The 23729-nt window shown below is 40.6% G+C and overlaps 1 protein-coding gene across 4 annotated transcripts in view; it reads right to left on the bottom strand.

Annotated features, from left to right (window-relative positions):
* LOC131706871 (dedicator of cytokinesis protein 5-like) overlaps positions 1-23729 on the bottom strand; it is a 163057-nt gene that overhangs the window by 61586 nt on the left and 77742 nt on the right. For all 4 annotated transcript variants that reach the window (XR_009310858.1, XM_059008767.1, XM_059008765.1 and 1 more), the window contains exons 20-25: positions 22785-22874; positions 21538-21638; positions 20948-21082; positions 20738-20849; positions 4731-4801; positions 866-972 (exon numbers count right to left, since the gene is read on the bottom strand). Coding sequence is in view for 3 of the 4 variants with exons in the window: in XM_059008767.1 (XP_058864750.1) it covers positions 866-972; positions 4731-4801; positions 20738-20849; positions 20948-21082; positions 21538-21638; positions 22785-22874 (616 nt within the window). In the remaining variant the exon portion in view is untranslated. The remainder of the gene's footprint in view (positions 1-865; positions 973-4730; positions 4802-20737; positions 20850-20947; positions 21083-21537; positions 21639-22784; positions 22875-23729) is intronic.

Below are 23729 nucleotides of genomic sequence, written 5' to 3'. Positions count from 1 at the left end.
TCCTTGTGAGGGACCAGTTGTGTATCAGGGGTCTTCTTGCGAGGGAGCAGTTGTGTGTCGGGAGTCTTCTCGCGAGGCAGCAGTTGTGTGACGGGTCTCATTATTTTAAGGGAAGCCAAGTGGTTGTGGCTGCTAAAATGATTTCTGTTATATAACATGACGTATTAACTTATTATAAATCATAAAAACAAAGATTGTACTCAGGAACTACTATTAAACAGATAACTGTTGTTGTTTTTTTTCCTTTTACTTTTGAACTGTGCTGTGTGATCCATCCATGGATGACATCTTAACGCAAGATAAGGCTGTGTGGTCCAGTGGTTAAAGAAAAGGGCTTGTAACCAGGAGGTCCCCGGTTCAAATCCCACCTCAGCCACTGACTCATTGTGTGACCCTGAGCAAGTCACTTAACCTCCTTGTGCTCCGTCTTTCGGGTGAGACGTAGTTGTAAGTGACTCGGCAGCTGATGCATAGTACACACACCCTAGTCTCTGTAAATCGCCTTGGATAAAGGCGTTTGCTAAATAAACAAATAATAAGATAAGATGTACTGGAATGTTGAATGCTCCAAAAATAAAAGAAAGTCCTTATTGCGATTGGTTCTCAAGTGGGGTTTAAATGAGTTTTAAATATATGGCCTTTTTCACACAGCTTTAACTCATGAATGAATGTCTACTTTTAAAGTTTATTTAGTGGATTAAATACAGTTTTGTAAGAGAAGAAGTCAGCAAATCTGGTTTATGAATGCACCAAATGCACTATAGTTGTAGTGGCAGTCTCCATGCTCACACAGTCCTCCTATTTCTGCCAGAGCTAACTTGTAATTATACAGTGCTTTTAACATGGGAATAACCCTTGAACCCACCTGGCTGTTTGAAGAGGTCGCTCTCCACGATTTTGCACATGCAGCCCAGTTTCTGACGGACGAGCTGGAAATCCGGGATGCTCTCGATAAACTTGGTTAACAGAACACTTGAGCGAAGGAAGAGAAAGAGACTTGGTATTAACGTAATAGTACATTAGCACAGCCCTGAAGTGGAGGGAATGGGTCTGTAACAGGGCCAGGAGCCCTGTACATGAAAAGGGGACAGGGCAAAGCCCTGCTTGTATATTGTTTTGTATTATTATTATTATTATTATGATTTATTCTGTTTAAACATGACGATGAAAAGCCGCAGTTGTTATTGTTTGGCAAGGACAAGCGAGGTGCCCTCTGCAATGATGTATTGTTTTTGTTTTAAAATACCTCGTGTGAATGCGTGACTGTCGGCTAGTAATTACTGAATTAGCTGGCAGTCACGCATAATAATTCTACCTGTGTACACTATGGCTGAGGGGTAATGAGATAGTTAATAGCCAGTTAACCCCTCGGCCATGATATAAAATACCTGCTGCTTTGGCTGCAAGGGGTGGGTGTTTGGAGGAGTGAACGAGAGAGCGAGGAGAAAAAGGAAAAGAAAAAAAATAAACATAGGATCAGTGAAAGCGATCTGCCCAGTCTGACCTGTGTGTTTGATGTTTTGTGTTGTGTTCGATATTTGTTTTGTTTAAAGCCTTTATTTTGCTCTGTGAGCAAGTGTTTTTGTGTTCAAGTATTTATTTTATTTTTATTAATTAAGATAAACAGCGCAGCAGCGTCTTTGCACTGTAGTCCTTTGCCTTTGTTATTGTTCCTGCATCTGGCCTGATGTCACCACTCTGCCAACCCTGTCACAGGGCCTTTGGCATCATATAGTGGGGAAAAGTAATTTACACATCATTCCATTTGGGCACGTATGAACTGGATTGACATCTACATTTGGGGTAGCAGCGAATAGTCGACAAGTCGAACAGAAAAGTGACAGCCGACTAGCATCACGTGATTGTAAAGTAATTGTGAATTGTGCGGTTTCAGATGATGGAAGTGCAGTTGTGGTGGCAACTACTAATATGTTCTTGGAAGCCTTGCTTTCTCCAGCTCTTATTCAGTTAGGATCATTTGAAGAGTTAGTAGAGGATTATAGCACCACCTTAATTAATATCTTGGACTCAAAAATCAGAAAGTGGTCTTTAAAAGATTCTCCCCTTGGTTTAATGAAACAATAGGTATGCTTAAACAAGTGTGTCTTCAACTAGAATGTAGATGGAAAGACACCCAATTACAGTCCATTATCTCACCTGGAAAGATAATCTTTTGAAATACAGGGCTGCACTGTCTTCAGCTAGATCAGCCTACTATTCAAATCTTATAGAAACAAATAAGGATACTCCTCGATTTATTTTGAGACTATCGCTACATTATCAAATCTGCAGAAGAAGCCTTCTTTAAATACTCCATCATAAGCAAGCTGAGATTTCATGAATAATTTTAACAAGAAAATCATTGATCTAAGAAATCAGATATCTAATAGTATATTCAATTTAGATATGCCATCTAAAAACATTGACAAAACTCCTTGCTACATCAAAACAAACCTTTTTTGCTTGAATCATTTTGCTTGATTAATCAGCTAGATCTATAATCTAGTTATGAAAATGAAATCAACTACATGTACTTTAGACCCATTCCTACTAAACTGTTAAAATAAGTACTATTATACATCTTTGCTATTTTTATCTCTAAAGTGCTTTGAGGAGATTTATCACGAAAGGCGCTATATAAGAAAAAAGATTGATTGACTGATTGATTATTGACTTCATATCTCAAAGGGAGATAGTGATAGGCTTCCTTGCTTTTTCTGAAGGTGCAGTTCTATATTTTCCTGTGGTTTGCAGTGTTATAAAGCAGTGATCTTGTTCTTTAAGACAATGAAAAGCATTTTTCTGAAGCTTCAGTTTCTTTTTCTTTATGTTTCCAATGTGTTAATTAAAAACACTGGCATAACCTGCTGCAGAGTCAGGCTGCTTCAGCACACAGATCCAGCACTGGATACATACGGCATTCTAAAGGGAAATGGACTCTGCATATCCTTTAGGATCAAATCCTTTTCAGCAATCCCCTTTGAGAGATAGGGTGTCAGTACCCATTTACATTGAAATCTATTGTGGCTAAAAGAGCCATACGATGATCAGGGAGTTCTTAAAGAACCATGAAAACAATATGAAACCCAATGGTTTAGCCAGACTGCTCAACACTTCAGCATTCTTGTACTCATTAAAATGTGCTCATTAAAAAATGTTTAATGTTTATTGTGGCAGGGAGAAGGAAGCCCTGCACATAATTAAAGAAATATATTGTTTGGTGTTTATTGGTGATAGGAAAATGTATTGTTTATTTTAAAGCGGGTGTTTGTATTTTGTGTTTGTTAAAACATATTTTGTTTTTAGTTAAAACAAGTGATTCTTTCTTTGTTATTGTTTGATTTGAATGTATTTTGTATTTATTTAAAATACGAAGCTGTGTTTGTTATTGTTTGGCAGCATGGATGGGGAAGCCCATCCCACAAAACCCTGTGCAGAAGGTGACCATCTCCCGATTAAATGAATTGATTAATTTGTTGCTACAGGGGAGATGGTCACCTGTATAAAAGCCTGTGGCTCTCCTTGTTTGGGGTGGATGTTCGGAGGAGGAACGTGCGTGTGAGAGAGACGGGAGAAGGAAAGCAAAACAAAACAAAGTGAAAGGAAGACGATCACTATGATGAAGCCCCAGAACCTTTTATTTTCGCTCTGTGAGCAGTGTTTTTTTTTATATTTATTTTATGTTTATTGTTAATAAACACAGTGCCACGGTGTGCGTTTGCACCTGAATACTGCCTGTGTGTAGCGTCTGTCTCTGGCCTGACGTCACCGCCCCGGCTACCCTGTCACATTTACACACACGCACACGCACACGCACACTCACACATCATTATTTATTGTGTTGGACAGCCTTGATTTAAATAACCACAAAAAATAAATTTTGCAATCTGAAGATACAGGTTGTAAGTGGACATTGTGCACCAGTTTGGAAGAGACCAGATTAATGCTCTCCATATTTTATTGCTAAAAAATATATATAAAAGAATATGATGATACTGGTCAATAATCTATTCTGGTTTTCTACCTGGCTTTACTACAATACAAATTCATGGCTATGTGACTGCTGGAACACATTTTTAAATACATTTTTTTCATATGTTGTCTTCTTAAGTAATGATCAATCGCAATTAATAGATTGGTTGTTTGTTACAAATCTCATTCTCTGAATTGAAGCCCACAGTACATTTGATTTAATGCCAGTCCAAAGCCATAAGCCACACACTGGCAAGGTCTGAGCTGTTAAACTGTCCTTGGCAGTCACAGCTTTCAGAGTGGTCAGCACCACTGCAGGACTGATGACAGCTTGGAGCCGAGTCTCAGTGCTGTGGCTGCAGCTGGGACCCATCTACAGAATCCTTCATTCCTGGAGCTCTTATTGGAGTGTATTCCAACCTGTGCTGCTTGTCATGAGCCCAAGTGTGAGAACTGCAAACATTTGTAGTGTTTTTTTGTTTTTTTTAATAAATAACTAGTTTTAATATTCAAACACTTTAAAATATATTCGGCGGTAAAGATGACCATTTTCGTATTCATTCCGAAAACTGAATTTATAAATGACTATCAAAAAGACGTAAAGGAAACCAATGAGTAAATGAGGTCTGAAATTAAGAACACTCGTTCCAGCGCACATACGACTGTTTCTCTCTCTTTCATTTATTTCAAAGACAACACTATAGAAGTAAATGTTGCTGCTGCTTCCTAGTACAAGACCACTTCTGTATTTCTGTTACCTGAGTTCACAGGGATCGAAAACTTGCTGGAGATCGTTCACAATGGCAGGAAGATACTTCAGTGTAGCGCCCTGCAAAGGAGAAAGATTGAAAGAATAGATCCGGCATCTACTGAACACAACTGAACTACAAGACTCCTGCTGTAACATGCAACATTAAAACAACTTAGAGATATGTTTTAATAAATCCAGAAGGAAAACACCTGCTGAAATGTTATATTCGTTCTTTAACCACTTGACTGGTATTTAATGTGCCTCCTCAAATAATGCAAAAAGATTGGATTCTACCATCTACAATCGTTTATTTTGTGAGATAGTGAATTCCTGTTCAGTCATTGGTTTTGCAGTTATTTACAGTTTTCATTGGCTGAACTAGCGGCTGGTTTCATGCAGTATCTCTATCAATCAAATTCATAAACAATAACATTTGTGAAGCAAAAATACAAATAATCAGGAATTTAGCAACTATCTTAAAAAGTAAAAACAGTTTAGAGAAAATTCACATGCTTGAAATGATTCTTCCATGACCTTAATTTGTTTACATTGGAAACCCCTGCCCCATACAGAAGCAAGTGGCATGAAAATAAATGTTGCTGTAAAATAAATCAGATAACTAATGGGTCAATAAATAACCTGGTTAGAAAAGCCCCAGCTGGTTATTGTAGTGAAAGGGTGGCAGTATTTAGATTGGTTTAAAGCAATCACATTAACCCCATCAAGACTAGCTATATTATTTAAAGAAGATCTAACCATAGTTTTAATATATATATATTTCTTACCTTGTGACGATAGGTAAATGTGTCGGTGCTTGTCTATATATTACTTGTTTTACGTAAACAAAATGATTACGTAACATTGGGATTGTAGGGGCAGGGGTATAAAGCTAGCACTGTTGCAGGACGGGAAAAAGTGTGTTGTAGTGTGCGGGAGATATGGTTGAGCTGAGCAAGAGAGAGACAGGGAAAGAAGAAAGTTTTGAAAATATGGCTGCACGCTACTGAGGACAACAAGTAGCTGTGTCTTGTTTGTTTTTGCAAGTATAGCTGTTGGATGTTTTATAGAAAATAGTAAAGAAAAATAACGAACTATTCGAGTGAGCTGTGTTGCAGAATTGCGGTGAGAGCGTGTGGAACCTGGGGAGACGTGTTGCTGCCGAATCTACATCGGGTTTGAGAAAATAAACTTTTGTTTATAGTTTCCCTGATATGGACATTTGCATTTTTATCGAACTGTCTTGGCTGTTTCGTGCTGATTCTTTATTGCGGTGGAAGGGGAGAGCGTACTACTAGTTTTATTGCTCTTAAACTAATGGACATTTACTGGGATTTGTTCTAAACACCGATGCACTTTATTTCTGTTTCTTTCATTTCTCCTGCTTCTTTGGATAAACGTGCTGGAACTCTTGTGCACCATTTAGTTAATATATTGTTTGTTGGATTATATACTATATAATTGTAAACTGTTTTCCTGTATTGCAATGCATTGCAACCTTACTAGTTATGCTATATAGTTTTATTATTTCTATATTTGCATGCATAAATGGGCCATTGACTCTAGTTTTATCGATTATTGCAAGTTAAGAATAGTGTCAGTTAAGGACAAATTAAACAATATAGCATAATGGATGGTTTAAATCATGATTAATTGATCACTTAATTTTGAAATTGAAATGCTACTTATGATTTTAAATTGGTGGTTTGAGACAAATTAATAGTTAACTATTTAATTGATGATTAACTAATCTATTATTGCTAACTAATTAAAATGCTATGTAATATATTTATTAGTTACATGCTGTGCAATATCTAAATGCTGTGCAATATCTAAATGCTGTGCAATATCTAAATGCTGTGCAATATCTAACAATGCTGTGTAATATCTAACAATGCTGTGCAATATCTAACAATGCTGTGCAATATCTAACAATGCTGTGCAATATCTAACCATGCTGTGCAATATCTAACCATGCTGTGCAATATATTTGTTGTTGGTGTTCGTATAACCAATTAATAGTGTGATTGGTTAATTGATGTAATTAACTAGTATATTTCTTTGTTAGTTTATGGCCAGTAACCAAGAGGTCTGCTTGTTATTTGTAGAGTGTAATAAATGCTTGAGGATTGCATGGTTCCTCAATGCTTCTTCTCCTAGCTGTTTACCTTTTTTCTGTCCTGTTTGTTAATTATTTATTTCAATTACATAGTTATTCCCTGGGTATATATAGGGTGTAGTGGTGTCACATATGGAAAAGTGAATTACTATGTCCTAGTAGCGGTTTGGTGACAATTAAATATGGTAGATTATGCATTTGCCTGGCACCCCAGATAGCCAACCGTTACAGAATTTGGCACCCCAGATGGGACCCTTGAACCTGACGTTTTGAATAATATATAAAAAAATATATATATGTAATTAGTTATATTTGATTGTAATTATGGCAACAGGATATGGTAAATGGTCGGAGAAGGAGCTGACTCTAGTTGGAGGAGAAAAGTTAATTGATTCTGTTAAAGTGGGCGAATCTCTCTCTAGGCTAGATAATAGCGACTCCTTAATTGATAGTGATTTGGATATTTCAGTGAATGCACCACCTTTAGTACCTTTGCCTATGGGTGTTACAGGTGTTAGTCAGGTGGAGCTTGTAACTTTAATTCATGCTGTGGAGGGTATAAAAAATGCCATTAAAGAAACTCAAGTGCTTCAGGAGCATTGGGTGCAGTCACAAAATGAAGAGGTTAAAGAAACAGGAAATATAAGAGAGGAATTAAAATGGAATATGGAGCAATTGCAGCGGGAGTTGCAGGAGGAATATCGCACTGTTTCAAGTACTTTACAGGTATCTGTGCATCAAGTTGCAACAGAGCTGAGTCAGTTAAAAGCTCAGATGGGGGCTGAGATGTTGATTTTAAAACAGGAAGTGTTGGGAAAAATTGATCTTTTGGTTGAGTATATTAACCGGGGTCAGGTTGATTTGAAAAAACAATTAGAAACTTTTAAGCCGTCTCTGCCGATCGTTGCACTCCCCACTCCAAGTACTCTGTCAGAGGTGTCTGGTAACGCTGTATCACCTATTACAGAGAGAGAAAAAAATCTTCCAATTAAGTTGACTTTTCCTACTTATGGATGTCCGGAAGATGATTCCGATCCATTATTGTATCTAGCGAAATGCAAAGATTACTTGGCACTGAGACCTATGGCAGATGGAGACATTCTTGCAACTCTCCGAAGTGTCCTGCATGGAACTGCGAGAGATTGGTGGGAGATTACCAGAACACAAGTGGTTAGTTGGCAAGAGTTTGAAGAGCGTTTTCGAGCAGCATTTCTTTCTGAAGATTATGAAGATGAGTTACTGGAAAGAATTAGAACTAAAGTACAATTAGAAAATGAAAATATAAGGGATTTTGCTTTTTCTTATCAGGCCTTGTGCAAAAGATGGAAACCCAGTATAACTGAGATTGAAGTACTGAAGCTGATCCTGAAAAATGCAAATCCCTGGCTTGTCAGTCAACTGCGTGGACGGGTGACGAGCGTTGAAGAACTGGTACGGTTGGGGGGACAACTTGAAAAGGATAGACAAAATCAACAGGAATATGAGAAAAAGAAAATGGCTATTTCTATGAGTTCTAATATGAATTCCTCTAAAGTGGATAATAAAGCAGCAGTGAGAGCAAACCAGCCATCCAGTTATTTGTGTTGGAGATGCAATGGATGTCATTCTCCAGGTCAGTGTCCTCAGTATAAGAAACAGACTGCACAGAATTTTCAGAATAAAACTACTGCTTTTCATAAATCAAAAAGTGGTAGTTTTGGAAAGGAGACCACATTGTCAGCTGTGGTTGAAGATTCACAAGTAGCAGGGAAATCTGTTTCTTGGAAGAAGAAAATAGAACAAGGTCATCCTGAAAAAATTACTTTGCGCCAATTGGTTGTACCAGTAACTGTCTCTGGATGGATTGGGAAAGCTATTTTGGATACTGGAGCTACGTATACCCTGATTAATGAAAAACTTTGGAAAGAGCTTAAGCAGCCACATGACATGCTGCAGACTCAAGATAAAGTGACTTTGTTTTTAGCCAATGGTGAAGAAAGCTTACCTTTGGGTTATGTAAACCTTGCATATCAAATGCATGGGTTCAGATGGACTTTACCTACTTTAGTTTTGTCTGAATCACAATTGGCATATGCTCTTGTATTGGGACTGGATTTTGTTACCCTTACAGGACTTGTGATTGATGTGAGAAGTCAGACATATAGCTTCCCTTATGATGAGAAGCAGCAGATGTTCTCTTTCCAGCCAGGAGGGGGATCTCTAGCAAGTTGGCTTCCTGTCTCTGAAGTTGAGGATGGAATACGAGTTTGTACCTCATTGTACACTACGATTTCACCTTATGGGGGAATTTTTTTGGGACGCTAAAGATCGAGTCTCTTTCTCTTGAAGATGTTATCAGCCAGGTGATACAAAATGCCGACCTGTTGGGAACTGATGCTGAATAACTGCACCAGTTATTGTGCAATAACACAAAAGTCTGTGAAGTTAAAATTGGTAAAACATCCTTTGTTAAACATAAAATTTGCATAACTAATGAAGCTGCTATTACAACGACCTTATCGCTTGTCTATTGCAAAGCAGAGAGTGGTTCAAGAGCATGTTATGGATATGTTGGAGAAGGGTGTAATTGAAGAATCTAGTTCTGCTTGGGCTTCCCCTATTGTCCTTGTGTCAAAGAAAGATGGTTCCCAACGTTTTTGCGTGGATTATCGGAAACTAAATGCCAGAACCATTGATGATGCTTATCCTTTACCAACAATTGGGGAAATCTTGGAATCACTTTCTGGAGCTGGAATCTTTACAACTCTGGACTTAAAGAGTGGTTATTGGCAAGTGGAAATGGATCCAGACAGTAAAGACAAAACGGCTTTTGTGACCCCTTTTGGACTGTATCATTTTAGAGTTATGCCTTTTGGATTAAAAAATGCACCTGCCACCTTCCAAAGATTAATGGCAAGAGTCTTGGGAGATTTAAGAGGGAAAATATGTTTTGTATATCTTGATGATGTTATAATCTACTCGGCAACTGTTGGACAGCATCTTCAAGATATTCAGGCTGTTTTAAATCAATTGGAAGTTGCTGGACTTACTTTAAATTTAAAGAAATGCCAGTTCTGTAAACAGCAAATTAAATTTCTGGGTCACATTGTAACTCAGAGAGGAGTGTGTGCTGACCCTGCTAAAACTGATGCCATTCAGAATTTTCCAATACCAACTAATATATAGGCCGTTCAAAGATTTCTGGGACTTGCTGGATGGTACCACAGGTTTGTGGCTAATTTTTCTCAAATTGCAGAACCATTGAATGCACTAAAAAAAGAAAGGCGCCAAGTTCAGTTGGACTGTTGAATGTCAGACTGCTTTTCAGGCATTAAAAGATTGCTTGACTTCTTCACCAGTGTTAGGGCATCCAGATAATAAGTTACCTTTCATTGTCTACACTGATGCCAGTGCTTATGGACTTGGTGCTATATTGGTACAGCGTGTTTCTCCAGACTCGGAAGTCGTCCTGGCTTATGCCAGTCGTACTTTGACAGTTTCAGAACGGAATTATTCAACAGTGGAACGAGAAGGTTTGGCTGTTGTGTGGGCCCTGGAAAGATGGAGACATTATTTAGAGGGGAGATATTTCACAGTAGTTACTGACCATTCTTCCTTATTATGGATTTTTAATATCAGCAATCCGAACTCTCGGTTAATTCGCTGGGTGTTGCGGTTACAGGAATTTAACTTTACCATGGAATATCGCAAAGGAAAATTAAATTGCGCTCCTGATGCCTTGTCTCGTGCTCCCATTGAGGCACAAGAAAATACTCTGTTGGGAATGCAGACTCGTAGTTTGGAAGGAAAAGAGCGTGTGGATTCATTCCCTTTGAGTGATGAAGATATCTGGAGAGCTCAGAGCGTAGATCCTGAAATAAAAAGAATATACACAGCTCTTCTTTCTGAACAAGAGGCTGGCTCTAATATATCTGACAAATTTGCCATTGTGGAGGATAAGGTTTACCGAACAGTGAAAAACCCGAATGGAGTAAATCACTATCAGGTTTATGTTCCTGCAGCTTTAAGAAGCAAGGTCCTTGTAGCTTTCCATGACAACCCTCTCAGTGGGCATTTTGGACGTTTTAAAACCTTGAAACGAATTCAGAAACTTGCCTACTGGCCGAAGATGTGGAAGGACGTGGTTACTTATGTACGTAATTGTACAGTTTGTCAAACTTTAAAACCAGAAACTAGACGGTTGGCAGGAAAGATTCAACAAACTGTTGTTGGTCGTCCATGGGAGATGCTAGGGATCGATCTCATGGGTCCCCTACCACGGAGTTCAAAAGGAAATACCCAACTTCTTGTGATTGTGGATTATTATTCAAGGTGGGTAGAATTATTCCCTTTAAGAAAAGCCACTGCAGAAGTTATTGGTCAAATTTTAATCAGAGAGATCTTCACTCGGTGGGGAACCCCTGATTATCTTCTTTCTGATCGAGGACCACAGTTTATTTCTCATGTGCTGCAGGCGGTATGTGAGAAATGGCAAGTGGTGCAAAAATTGACAACTGCTTACCATCCTCAGACTAATTTAACTGAGCGTGTGAATCGCACCCTGAAACCTATGATGGCGTCTTATATGTCGGATCAGCATAAGAAGTGGGATCGATATCTTTGCGAATTTCGATTTGCTATCAACTCAGCAGTACAAGAATCTACTGGTTACACTCCTGCTGAAGTGAATTTGGGACGTACCCTTGGTGGACCCCTGGAGAAAGCTTTCCAACATAATGTGAGGCCTGACGTGCCTAGTTATGAGTTACTGTCTAGGTTAAGTAAGTTACGTGCTGCCGTGCAAGAAAATGTAAGTAAAGCACAAGCACGACAGAAAAGAAATTATAATAAACACCGCAGGGACGTTAGCTTTAACCTCAAGGATCGAGTTTGGGTTCGTAATCATCCCCAATCTAAAGCTGCTACCAGTTATACTGCCAAGTTTGCTCCAAGATGGAAGGGCCCATACCGAATTATTAAACAAGTGGGATTGTAGGGGCAGGGGTATAAAGCTAGCACTGTTGCAGGACGGGAAAAAGTGTGTTGTAGTGTGCGGGAGATATGGTTGAGCTGAGCAAGAGAGAGACAGGGAAAGAAGAAAGTTTTGAAAATATGGCTGCACGCTACTGAGGACAACAAGTAGCTGTGTCTTGTTTGTTTTTGCAAGTATAGCTGTTGGATGTTTTATAGAAAATAGTAAAGAAAAATAACGAACTATTCGAGTGAGCTGTGTTGCAGAATTGCGGTGAGAGCGTGTGGAACCTGGGGAGACGTGTTGCTGCCGAATCTACATCGGGTTTGAGAAAATAAACTTTTGTTTATAGTTTCCCTGATATGGACATTTGCATTTTTATCGAACTGTCTTGGCTGTTTCGTGCTGATTCTTTATTGCGGTGGAAGGGGAGAGCGTACTACTAGTTTTATTGCTCTTAAACTAATGGACATTTACTGGGATTTGTTCTAAACACCGATGCACTTTATTTCTGTTTCTTTCATTTCTCCTGCTTCTTTGGATAAACGTGCTGGAACTCTTGTGCACCATTTAGTTAATATATTGTTTGTTGGATTATATACTATATAATTGTAAACTGTTTTCCTGTATTGCAATGCATTGCAACCTTACTAGTTATGCTATATAGTTTTATTATTTCTATATTTGCATGCATAAATGGGCCATTGACTCTAGTTTTATCGATTATTGCAAGTTAAGAATAGTGTCAGTTAAGGACAAATTAAACAATATAGCATAATGGATGGTTTAAATCATGATCAATTGATCACTTAATTTTGAAATTTAAATGCTACTTATGATTTTAAATTGGTGGTTTGAGATAAATTAATAGTTAACTATTTAATTGATGATTAACTAATCTATTATTGCTAACTAATTAAAATGCTATGTAATATATTTATTAGTTACATGCTGTGCAATATCTAAATGCTGTGCAATATCTAACAATGCTGTGTAATATCTAACAATGCTGTGCAATATCTAACAATGCTGTGCAATATCTAACAATGCTGTGCAATATCTAACAATGCTGTGCAATATCTAACAATGCTGTGCAATATCTAACCATGCTGTGCAATATATTTGTTGTTGGTGTTCGTATAACCAATTAATAGTGTGATTGGTTAATTGATGTAATTAACTAGTATATTTCTTTGTTAGTTTATGGCCAGTAACCAAGAGGTCTGCTTGTTATTTGTAGAGTGTAATAAATGCTTGAGGATTGCATGGTTCCTCAATGCTTCTTCTCCTAGCTGTTTACCTTTTTTCTGTCCTGTTTGTTAATTATTTATTTCAATTACATAGTTATTCCCTGGGTATATATAGGGTGTAGTGGTGTCACATATGGAAAAGTGAATTACTATGTCCTAGTAGCGGTTTGGTGACAATTAAATATGGTAGATTATGCATTTGCCTGGCACCCCAGATAGCCAACCGTTACAACCTCTTATTAGCACTAGCAATATTATCACTGGTCCCCCATTTCTTGTGTTATAGTTCATTGCTTGTTTTTTATACTTCAATGTGAAATATTCATTTATTTCAAAGACAACACTATAGATGTAAATGTTGCTGCTGCTTCCTAGTATATGACCACTTCCTGTGCTGTAAAAAAACATTTCAATAGTCCCATGTGATCTATTGCAAGAAATGACTAAATACCAGGAAGACACTTGTTTTTTTCTCTACAGCATTGTATTTGAAAATTAAACGTGTAAAGAGGGTTGTTATAATCACGTAATAATTGCACAGTACCTGAAAGTAATACTTATATAAAATCGATAGTTGATTGCATTATAGCAAATGCAATCTGAAATGTCTATTAGTCCTCTGTAAATTCAAGCCGGCAGTGTTTAACAATTGCTATAGCTGTGGAAAAACTGGACATACTCCAGTAACTTGTCGTTTCTGAAGTGAAGCATGGGAATCCCGAGTGGTGCATCCAGTAAAGGCGCTCCGCGTGGAGTGCAGGATATAGCCAGGAGACCGCAAGTTCTAATCCAGGCTATGTCACAGCTGACAGTGACTGGGAGTTCCTAGGTGGCGCCGCACAATTGGCCAAGCGCTGCCCGGGTAGGGAGGGCTTAGGTTGGCAGGGGAATCCACGGCTCACTGCGCATCAGTGACCCCTGTGGCCAATAGGGCGCCTGTGGTTCTGCAGTGGAGCCACCAGATCTGTGTTGTCCTCCAGCACTATAGGTCTAGTGGCATCGCTGTGGATCCACAGTGTGAAAAATGACGGCTTGGCAGGAGCATGTTTCGGAGGACGCGTGTTCCCAGCCGCTGTTTCCCAAGTCGGCGGGGGGGTTGCGAGCGGTGAGCCAAGGATACAGATAATAATTGGGCATACTAATAGGGAGAAAACCGGGGTTAAAAAAAAAACAAACACAAATTGAAGCATGCAGTGTGGGAAAATAAGGCATATCCAAACTGTTTGTCGAGCTGCTACCCAACAGTTCAAAACTACACAGGGACATACACTACACAGGGAAATGAAGTAAACAGCTACATGCAATCCAGGAAAACACAGATGACAGTGATGGTGAGTTGGATGCTGTGAGGATTGGCTGCCTTAATGTTGCTTGCTTAGCTAATACTGATAGAAAAGCCATCAGGATTACAACATCCATAGAAGGGCAACCACTTAAAATGGAACTTGACACAGGTTCTGCTGTGTCTGTTATTTCTAAGGAGGAGTTTAACAAAAAGGGACTCAAACTTTGGAAAACCTCCATTCTACTAAAAACATATACAGGAGAGAAGATTGCACCACTCAGGCTGTCAAAAGTGCTTGTACAGTATGAAGACCGGTGTGCAGATTGGACCTCTATGTCATTGAAAAAGGAGGGCCACCATTGTTTGGCTGTGAATGGCTAAGATTCATTTAGACTGAATTCAAACTCTGCAGCCTAGCCCAGCACAAGCAACCGGAAATACAAAGTTGGTGCTAGAGAAACTGTTGGCTGATGCAGCCCCAGTCTTCAAAGAGGGCATTGGAACATTAAAAGAAATAAAAGCAAAAATTGTGCTAAACCCCGATGCAAAACCATGTTTCCACAAAGCACAGCAAGTACCATATACCAGCAGAGAATCCCAGGAAGGACAAGCAGTCTTAGCACGGAACTATATGAATAATATAAAATGGTATCCAGGAACCATACAATCCTGACTGGGACCACTGATGTACGCTGTCAAGATACAGCCTGATATGGTATGGCGTCATCACGTTGATCAACTTCACAACGCAGAATCAAAAGTTATCCCTGATGACACTTCAGCTGTTGCTGAACAGCCCGCAACTCAGTCTGATGAGGAAAAGTCAACTTTTCATCAACCAGTGTGACGCCAAGGGGACCTGATACTGACTCAACACCAGTTCACCCTGAGGATCTGCCTGCTGCTACCATTCTTACCATTCCTGGAACTGACAGGGGGCAAAGCTATCCCACAAGAGAGCACACAGCACCACAGAGACTACATTTGTAGGAGCTAGTTCAGAATTTAGTTTCTAGCATTAGTCACTCAGTTCAAACATGGACATTACAGCTAAGTGGGGAGGACTGTAGTATATCTAGTTAAATTCTATAGTTCAGTTACAAGTGCACTAGTAAGCAAAGGGTTAAGTTCCTTCAGTTACGTACCACTGATAATACTGCGCAAGTGCACAACTGTTCAGTGCTGTGAAGGAGTTTGCATGAGTAGCATCTAGTAAAAACACTACGTTAACTTTGCTTCGGTTTCCAGTGTCTTTACTTTGTTGTATAATGAAGCACAACAACTTAGATTCAGGGACAACTTAAATTTAAATAAATACACATTTAAATTTGAGTATTTTTAATCTATTTTGGGGTATACTGCCAGGTTTTAATATTCCAAGGTAATCAAAAAAGAAGACATGAATACAGTAGAATTTTTGCTTGTTAATAATGTTTCTACAATGGAGGAAGTGCAGAAACTGCAGATCAAATATTGGGACCCAGCACACCTTCAATAAAATTAGTGCTGGTGAATAGTGACAGAGGACGGGCATACACTCAAACCTTTAACGAGTCATGGTATAAGCTTAGGCCATGGGGCTATGCAAGTGAAAACAACAACAACGCACTGTTTTGCTTTCCTTTTTGCTAAGGCTCGGGGTGACACTGATGCAGCATGGTCAAGAACCGGAGTTACAGACCTGCAACATCAAAAAAAAACACAAGAGCTCAAGAGCATAAGACATGTGAAATGCGTCTAGGCATGTTAGGGAGAGTGAATATCGCTGTCCAGCTTAGCACTGCTTACCGAAATGCCATAAAGAAGCACAATGAAGAAGGGTCTGAAGACCGACACTTACACGCATCATTGAATGCATAGCGTTCTGTGGAGCTTTTGAATTGGACTGACGAGGTCATGATGAATCATCAACATCTTCCAATCCTGGTGTGTTTCTTGGGCTGGTAGAGTTTGTTTCAAAGCTTGATCAGGCAATTGAAACACACTTGAGGAAGGCCACAGTCTTTAAAGGCACCTCTAAGACAGTTCAAAATGAACTTCTAGGCTGCATGTTGGAGGTTTGCAGGGAAAATATCGTCAAAGAACTGAAACAGACTGATTATGTTGCAATTCAAGCTGATGAAACCAGCGACATTACAAATATTTCCCAAAGCTATTTCCACTGCCATTATGCAACAGGTAGATGCCATATTCACAGGAGAAAGTGAAAAGGCTAAAATAATTGCACAGAGCTACGATGGAGCGAGTGGAATGCGTGGCCAGACTGGTGGGGTCCAGAAGTTTGTAAGTGAAAAATATCCAAATGCACATTATGTCCATTGCTATGCCCATCAACTCAATCTAATAATGGGACAAGCAGCGAGCCAAGTTTCAGTGGCTTGAATTGTTTTCCAGACCCTCTCTGGTTTTTCAACTTTTTTCTTTCGCTCTCAAAAGAAAACTGTTGTTTTGGATGAAGTTTTAAAGAAAAGACAACCAGCTGCTCCTCAAACAAGGTGGACTTTTCATAGTGGAGCAGTGAGGACAGTGTTTTGAACAGTGCAATCACCTGTTACAGTGTTTTCAAACAATGAGTGATTCAGGAGACTTTGACAGTGTCCAGTTAGAGAAGCTAACGGTTTTTGCCATAGCCTCATGGACAAAGAGTTTCTGTACTTCCTGTACTTGTTCCAAAAGATAATGATGAAGGTGGATATTTTGTATGGGAAACTCCAGGCAAGGAATATTACACCTGTTGATGTAAATGAAGCAGTAACTCAATTTGTTCAAAGCATTCAGAACAGCTGAGCATCTGTTAGAACACTGGAATCCAGCTTCCCTGAGAACCTGCAAAAAGGCAAAGGGGCCCAAATACCACAGAAGATTATGACACAGCTGTTTTGGAAATCTCTCACGCAATCCAAGCATTCAAAATTCTAAAATGTATTGACAAGGTCGACCCAGGGGACTTTTTCGACTTGAAAATAGAAACAAGGACCAGGGATCACAAATGGAGATTAGATAAAGGAGCATTCAGAACAGAAAATAGGTGGCATTTTTTTACACAGATAACTGTGGGAGTCTGGAACCAACTCCCCAGTAATGTTGTTGAAGCTGACACCCTGGGATCCTTCAAGACGCTGCTTGATGAGATTCTGGGATCAATAAGCTACTAACAACCAAACGGGCAAGATAGGTTGAATGGCCTCCTCTCGTTTGTAAACGTTCTTATGTTCTTATGAGATCGCAGAGCAAACATTTTGTATTGCTTCCAACAAGAAACAGATCCACTGGACAGTGCTTCTACCACTGAGGTTGGCCCCCTGGACCACGCTCCCTCACCTGCATCTGAGGTGTGAACAGACAAACATTTTGGCCACCAGCCTCCACTGACAAATATAATGATAAAAAGACAAATTGAAAGCACATTCTAATGTATGCAAAGCTACATGGATAAATATCTCAGGTCATATTGTCCTGAGGCATTATGTTTGTTTACAAAATCAAGTAAATAGGTTCCAGAAAGATCCTTAGCAGACAGAGTTAACATACAAAACTGGACGCTGTGTATTCCCTTTAATTACTTGATAAGTGAACTACAAGTGCTTAATAAATTTAAATTAAATTAGGCCTAATATAAACCTTAATACAAACCTTAATATAGGCCTTAATATAAAAAAAATAGCGTATACCTGTATTTAAAGAATATTATATTCTTCTCCTAGTTGCATATGAAACACATCTGAATTCAATGAAGACCTGAAATGTAGGTACAGTAGGTCTACATTTCTCAGTTAAAACTAAACACCTTTTTCCCCGTTTGAATATCTTTATTTTGCTGCAGGTCAAGTAAAATATTGCTTATTGAGGTGGCTGAGGTTGTCTCCTTTACAGTGATATATGATGTTTGGGGGTATTTTGGGTCTACAGCTAAATAAACTCTTTTTTAAACACAAATGCAGAGTGTTTTGTTTGTATGGGACTGTGATGTTATAATTCCAGATGCTGAGTGTCTATAGAGTTAAAACAATAATAATAATAATAATAATAATAATAATAATAATAATAATAATAATAATAATAATAATCCTGGCCTGAAGAAACGCATTACTTTGCTGTATCTGGTGTTATCAGTATTTAAAACATTTCTGTGACGTCACCCTTTGATCGATTCATTCTTCGAATCTTCTAACTACAAATGGCTGTGTGGCTTTGAAGAGAAAGGGAGTGCGGGGCAGGCATAGTGTTGATTAACGAATCCAGTTTGTGCTACGAATCCACAGAAAACGGTTCAATGAAACCACATTCAGAACAGTTCAACAGAAAAGTGAATACCATTTTGTTATGCAACAATCATTTCCGCAATTAGTTAATTATATACTGAGCATCAAAAGAAACCCCACTACTATGACACTTATTTTCTGAAAAAAATAAGGTATATAAATGATGAACATTGACTAAATTTTTTGGTTTCTTTTTAATCACTCGATCATTCACCCTTGACCATGACACGCTTGAGTGACTATGACTGAAGCATATGCACTTAATCACATCATTAGCGAGACAGTTGATTGGACGTTGATCGGGGTGATTTCAGCTCTTGAATTGCAAGCTTGAATAAAAGCAATAAAGAAAATCACAGAAACACCATATGCCACGTCTGTCAAGAGAGCAGCGCCTTCGTGCAAATCGGCATGTTGGATGCTGGACTAGGGCAGTGTACTGTGGCTCGCCGTCTTGGGTGCTCACAGCCAGCAATTTCAAACCTGGCGAGACAGTATAACCAGATACACTCTGTCAATGACAGGCTACTAACTAGGAGACCAAGAGTCACACCACCTGCCCAAGATCGACAGATCATTATGCAGCATCTTCATGATCGTTTTTGCACTGCTAGTCGAACAGCATCTGATACTGCAGGTCTCAATAATCCACGCATCAGCAGTTCAACTGTAAGAAGGTGGTTACACAGTCACCATCTACAGGCCTGATGACCATACAGGGGTCCGGTGCTCAGCAATGTGCACTGTCGCAACAGGATGAGGTGGTGCCAACACTACCTTCAGTGGAGCCAGGTCCTCTTCATTGACGAATCGAGATTCTGCATAGACTGCCCTGACGGACGTCAGCGAGTGGTGAAAGATACGCTAATTGTTGTGTGGGGAGGTCCAAGTGTGATGGGCAGGAGTGTCTAGTTGCTACAGAACTCCGCTGGTAGTGACTGATGGCAACATGACTGCACAGCGATATCTTGACCAAGTCCTAAGGCCTCACTTGGTGCCCTTCTTGCAATCCCATCCTAAAGTGACAACACTCAAGCAAGACAGCGCACGTCCCCATGTTGCTCGTGTCACGACAGCTTTCTTGCAGAATGCGAGCGTGAGAGTCATGCCATTGATGCCTTATTCCCCAGACCTGAGCCCAGTTGAACATTTGTGGGATGAACTTGGGCGATGTATGGCTTCTAGGGCTTGGAGACCACTGAACAGGCAGATGCTTATTATTATTATTATTATTATTTATTTCTTAGCAGACGCCCTTATCCAGGGCGACTTACAATCGCAAGCAAATACAAATACATTCAAGTGTTACAATATAAGTCATACAATAAGCACTACCAAGCACTACAAGAGGAATGGGCCAGGATTCTACAAGACAACATCCGAAACCTGGTACAAAGCATGCGTTGCCGATATACTGCTTGTATTTTCACAGTATCCCCCGTCCCCCCATAACTTCAGACAGTAAAATGCCAATTGTTGGTCAGCACAATGAAAAGTCACTGCACCTGCTCTGAGACAGAGTTTGTCATTTTTCGATCACATCTAGTGCATTTTATCCAAATATTCTTTTGATGTTCAAATATAAGTGATAAGCTTCTTTTGATGCTCAGTATATTTCAAACCTAATACTCAGAAAAAGGCTTATGATTTCAGAAAGTAATACAATTAAACATTAACATAATGAAATCCCCCCACCCTCTTCTAATTTTTATTTCACAAATCTTCTGGACAGGTTCAGGAACACCAGCAATTACCAAACTGAATCTCATTATCGAACAAGTATCAATTGGGATAAGTGGCATAAACAACTCAAAGTGTTGAACCAGCTGATTTAAGACCCATTATGTGTGATTACAAATATAACCCTTGTGATACAGACAACACAGGACACCGCAAAGGTAAGTAAATGCGTTTCTTGTAAATTTTGCAGGGTATTCTATAACACTTGAATTCCTTCAAAATCAAATGCCTTAGTACTGATTCTACGTAAAATAAACATGTTCTCAGTTTTCTCAGTACTGTGTTTTTTGATTAGCACTCCTTTAAAACTACAGACAGAATGTGCAAGAACGCAAGAGGTAATGCTCTGTGCCTTCCTTATTATTCCCTAGGATATTAAATTACTTCCTCTGGTTGCTTTTGAGACCCACCTTGATTTTGACTGCCTCCTCCAGAGGCTGGTCCATCAGGATGTTGAAAGAGAAGAAGAGTTTTCTGATGGAGTTGTTGAAATTGTCTCCATCCTCACTGTTTCCATAGAACCTGAAACAGAAAAAAAAGACAATGCAGTGACGCTTTCATATTCGATGTTAAACTGTAACCGCTCCACTACATTCTTGAATATGAACAGGAATCCTCACCGCAGGTAGAGAATGCGGGACTGCACAATGAACCTGGACAGGTATTTGAGGGCCTTGAGTGCAGAGAACAGCAGATCCGTCTTATTGGGATCCTCTGCGTTCCCCACGTAGTCATTTAACACCTTAGTCAGCTTCCTGCAGGGAAATCAAAAGTGTTAAGGTGAGAAAAGGCAGGAGGGAGACACAAGCACTGTGTCTTGAAGTGACTGCAGCTAAATAAATAATTCCATAATTTGGTAACATTTAAAATGGCTAATAATGATGGCAATAAAGAGCAACCAGACTAATCCCAGAATGAGCTACGCAGACATGATGAAGGAGCTGAATCGGTTCAGCCTGGAACAAAGAATTAGGGAAGACATGATTGAAGTCTTTAAAATCTTAAGAGGAGGTGACATAGTTAACCCTAACTAATACACAGTGCAGAAACCAGGACCAGAGGGCACTATTGGAAATTAAGTGGAGATAGACTTAGTGCTTCTCTAAATAAAATGAAAAATGTAAGTTTGGCATTATAGTTTTCATAGAACATGTCATTTTAAGGAAGTCATTTTTTATTGTGATAGAGACACAAAAACACAGATACTCACACATATGCTAGCGTGGCACTGAAGTGCTTGGTAATGTAGGTCTCCAGTACAGGATTAAAGTGCTGAAACTTAATGTCTCCGATCAACAGGATGATGAACACCTGCAGAAGAGATTTCACTTTTTATAACTGGAGTTAAATTAATTATTCCAGAGATACAATATAAGAGAAGCCCCATCTCAATGCACAGGGGCTGCTCACTCCGTCTCAACGCGGAGGGGCTGCTCACCCCGTCTCAATGCGAGGGGGCTGCTCACCCCGTCTCCACGCGGAGGGGCTGCTCACCCCGTCTCCACGCGGGGGGGCTGCTCACCCCGTCTCCACGCGGGGGGGCTGCTCACCCCGTCTCCACGCGGGGGGGCTGCTCACCCCGTCTCCACGCGGGGGGGCTGCTCACCCCGTCTCCACGCGGAGGGGCTGCTCACCCCGTCTCCACGCGGAGGGGCTGCTCACCCCGTCTCCACGCGGAGGGGGCTGCTCACCCCGTCTCCACGCGGAGGGGGCTGCTCACCCCGTCTCCACGCGGAGGGGCTGCTCACCCCGTCTCCACGCGAGGGGGCTGCTCACCCCGTCTCAACGCGGAGGGCCTGCTCACCCCGTCTCCACGCGGAGGGGCTGCTCACCCCGTCTCAACGCGAGGGGGCTGCTCACCCCGTCTCCACGCGGAGGGGCTGCTCACCCCGTCTCCACGCGGAGGGGGCTGCTCACCCCGTCTCCACGCGGAGGGGCTGCTCACCCCGTCTCCACGCGGAGGGGCTGCTCACCCCGTCTCCACGCGGAGGGGCTGCTCACCCCGTCTCAACGCGGAGGGGCTGCTCACCCCGTCTCAACGCGAGGGGGCTGCTCACCCCGTCTCCACGCGGAGGGGCTGCTCACCCCGTCTCCACGCGAGGGGGCTGCTCACCCCGTCTCCACGCGGAGGGGCTGCTCACCCCGTCTCCACGCGGAGGGGCTGCTCACCCCGTCTCCACGCGGAGGGGCTGCTCACCCCGTCTCCACGCGAGGGGCTGCTCACCCCGTCTCCACGCGAGGGGCTGCTCACCCCGTCTCCACGCGAGGGGGCTGCTCACCCCGTCTCCACGCGGAGGGGCTGCTCACCCCGTCTCAACGCGGAGGGGCTGTACTTTACATACAAACAATATTTATGTGTTCCCAAGCTAGCGTCACCAATTCAGATTGGACTCAATGTTTTCTTATTATTTGGTTTATTACAGGTCTGACTGCTGTATCTTAAGGGATCTGACTCACCAGGGCATCAAATACCAAAGTGTCGTAGGTGTCCTTCTCTGAGGTGACCATCATGATGTTAAACAGCGCGTCCAGAGTGTCATGCAAAAACTGCAGAGAAGAGAGAGAAAGACAGAGAGCTGACTGCTTTTAGCTAAATAGAAATACTACAAACTTTGTTTCAAGTCTTTATCACAAATCTCGGACTACGACACAGTGCTCCCTTTATAAGACCCTTCACTGCTCCCATTAGCGCTATACTGCCATCACACCAGCATGTGTGTTCTCTGTATAAGGAGAAACACAGACTGCATCTTACTTTCAGCTCCATCTACATAGTTTAAAGGGGGTGCACAGAAGGCAGGTTTCACAGACCCCTAAGGGTTGGTTCATACTTCTGTCGCAGATGAATGCGATACATCAGGCGCAGACAGCTATAAAGCTGTGCAGCTTCACTCCGACCATGCAGCAAATGTTGAAGTTGTTCAAAATTATCCAACTGTATAAGATTTTAGGTCGCAGATGTATGAGAAAAGGATGTACAACTTTCCAAAAAAGACGCACGTCGCAAAAGTGTGGACGACATAATTCCAACCTGTCGCACAGGGTCGGAGATCCTCGACCAGAAATTATGTCTGAAGTATAAACCAACCTTAATAGTCCAACATATCACCCCTTCAGTCAAAATTTTTTAACCTAATTTTCAGAATGATAAAACTGTTTATATGGACTTTGGGGGAAAATACATATATACAGACGTGGTCAAATTTGTTGGTACCCTTACAGCTCATTGAAATAATGCTTCATTCCTCCTGAAAAGTGATGAAATTAAAAGCTATATACTTGCATGCCTTTGGTATGTCATAGAATAAAGCAAAGAAGCTGTGAAAAGAGATGAATTATTGCTTATTCTACAAAGATATTCTAAAATGGCCTGGACACATTTGTTGGTACCCCTTAGAAAAG

This window comes from Acipenser ruthenus, chromosome 37 (assembly GCF_902713425.1).
Source record: "Acipenser ruthenus chromosome 37, fAciRut3.2 maternal haplotype, whole genome shotgun sequence".
In the NCBI taxonomy this organism is placed as follows: Eukaryota; Metazoa; Chordata; class Actinopteri; order Acipenseriformes; family Acipenseridae; genus Acipenser; species Acipenser ruthenus.
This window is presented reverse-complemented; position numbering and strand designations above follow the sequence as displayed.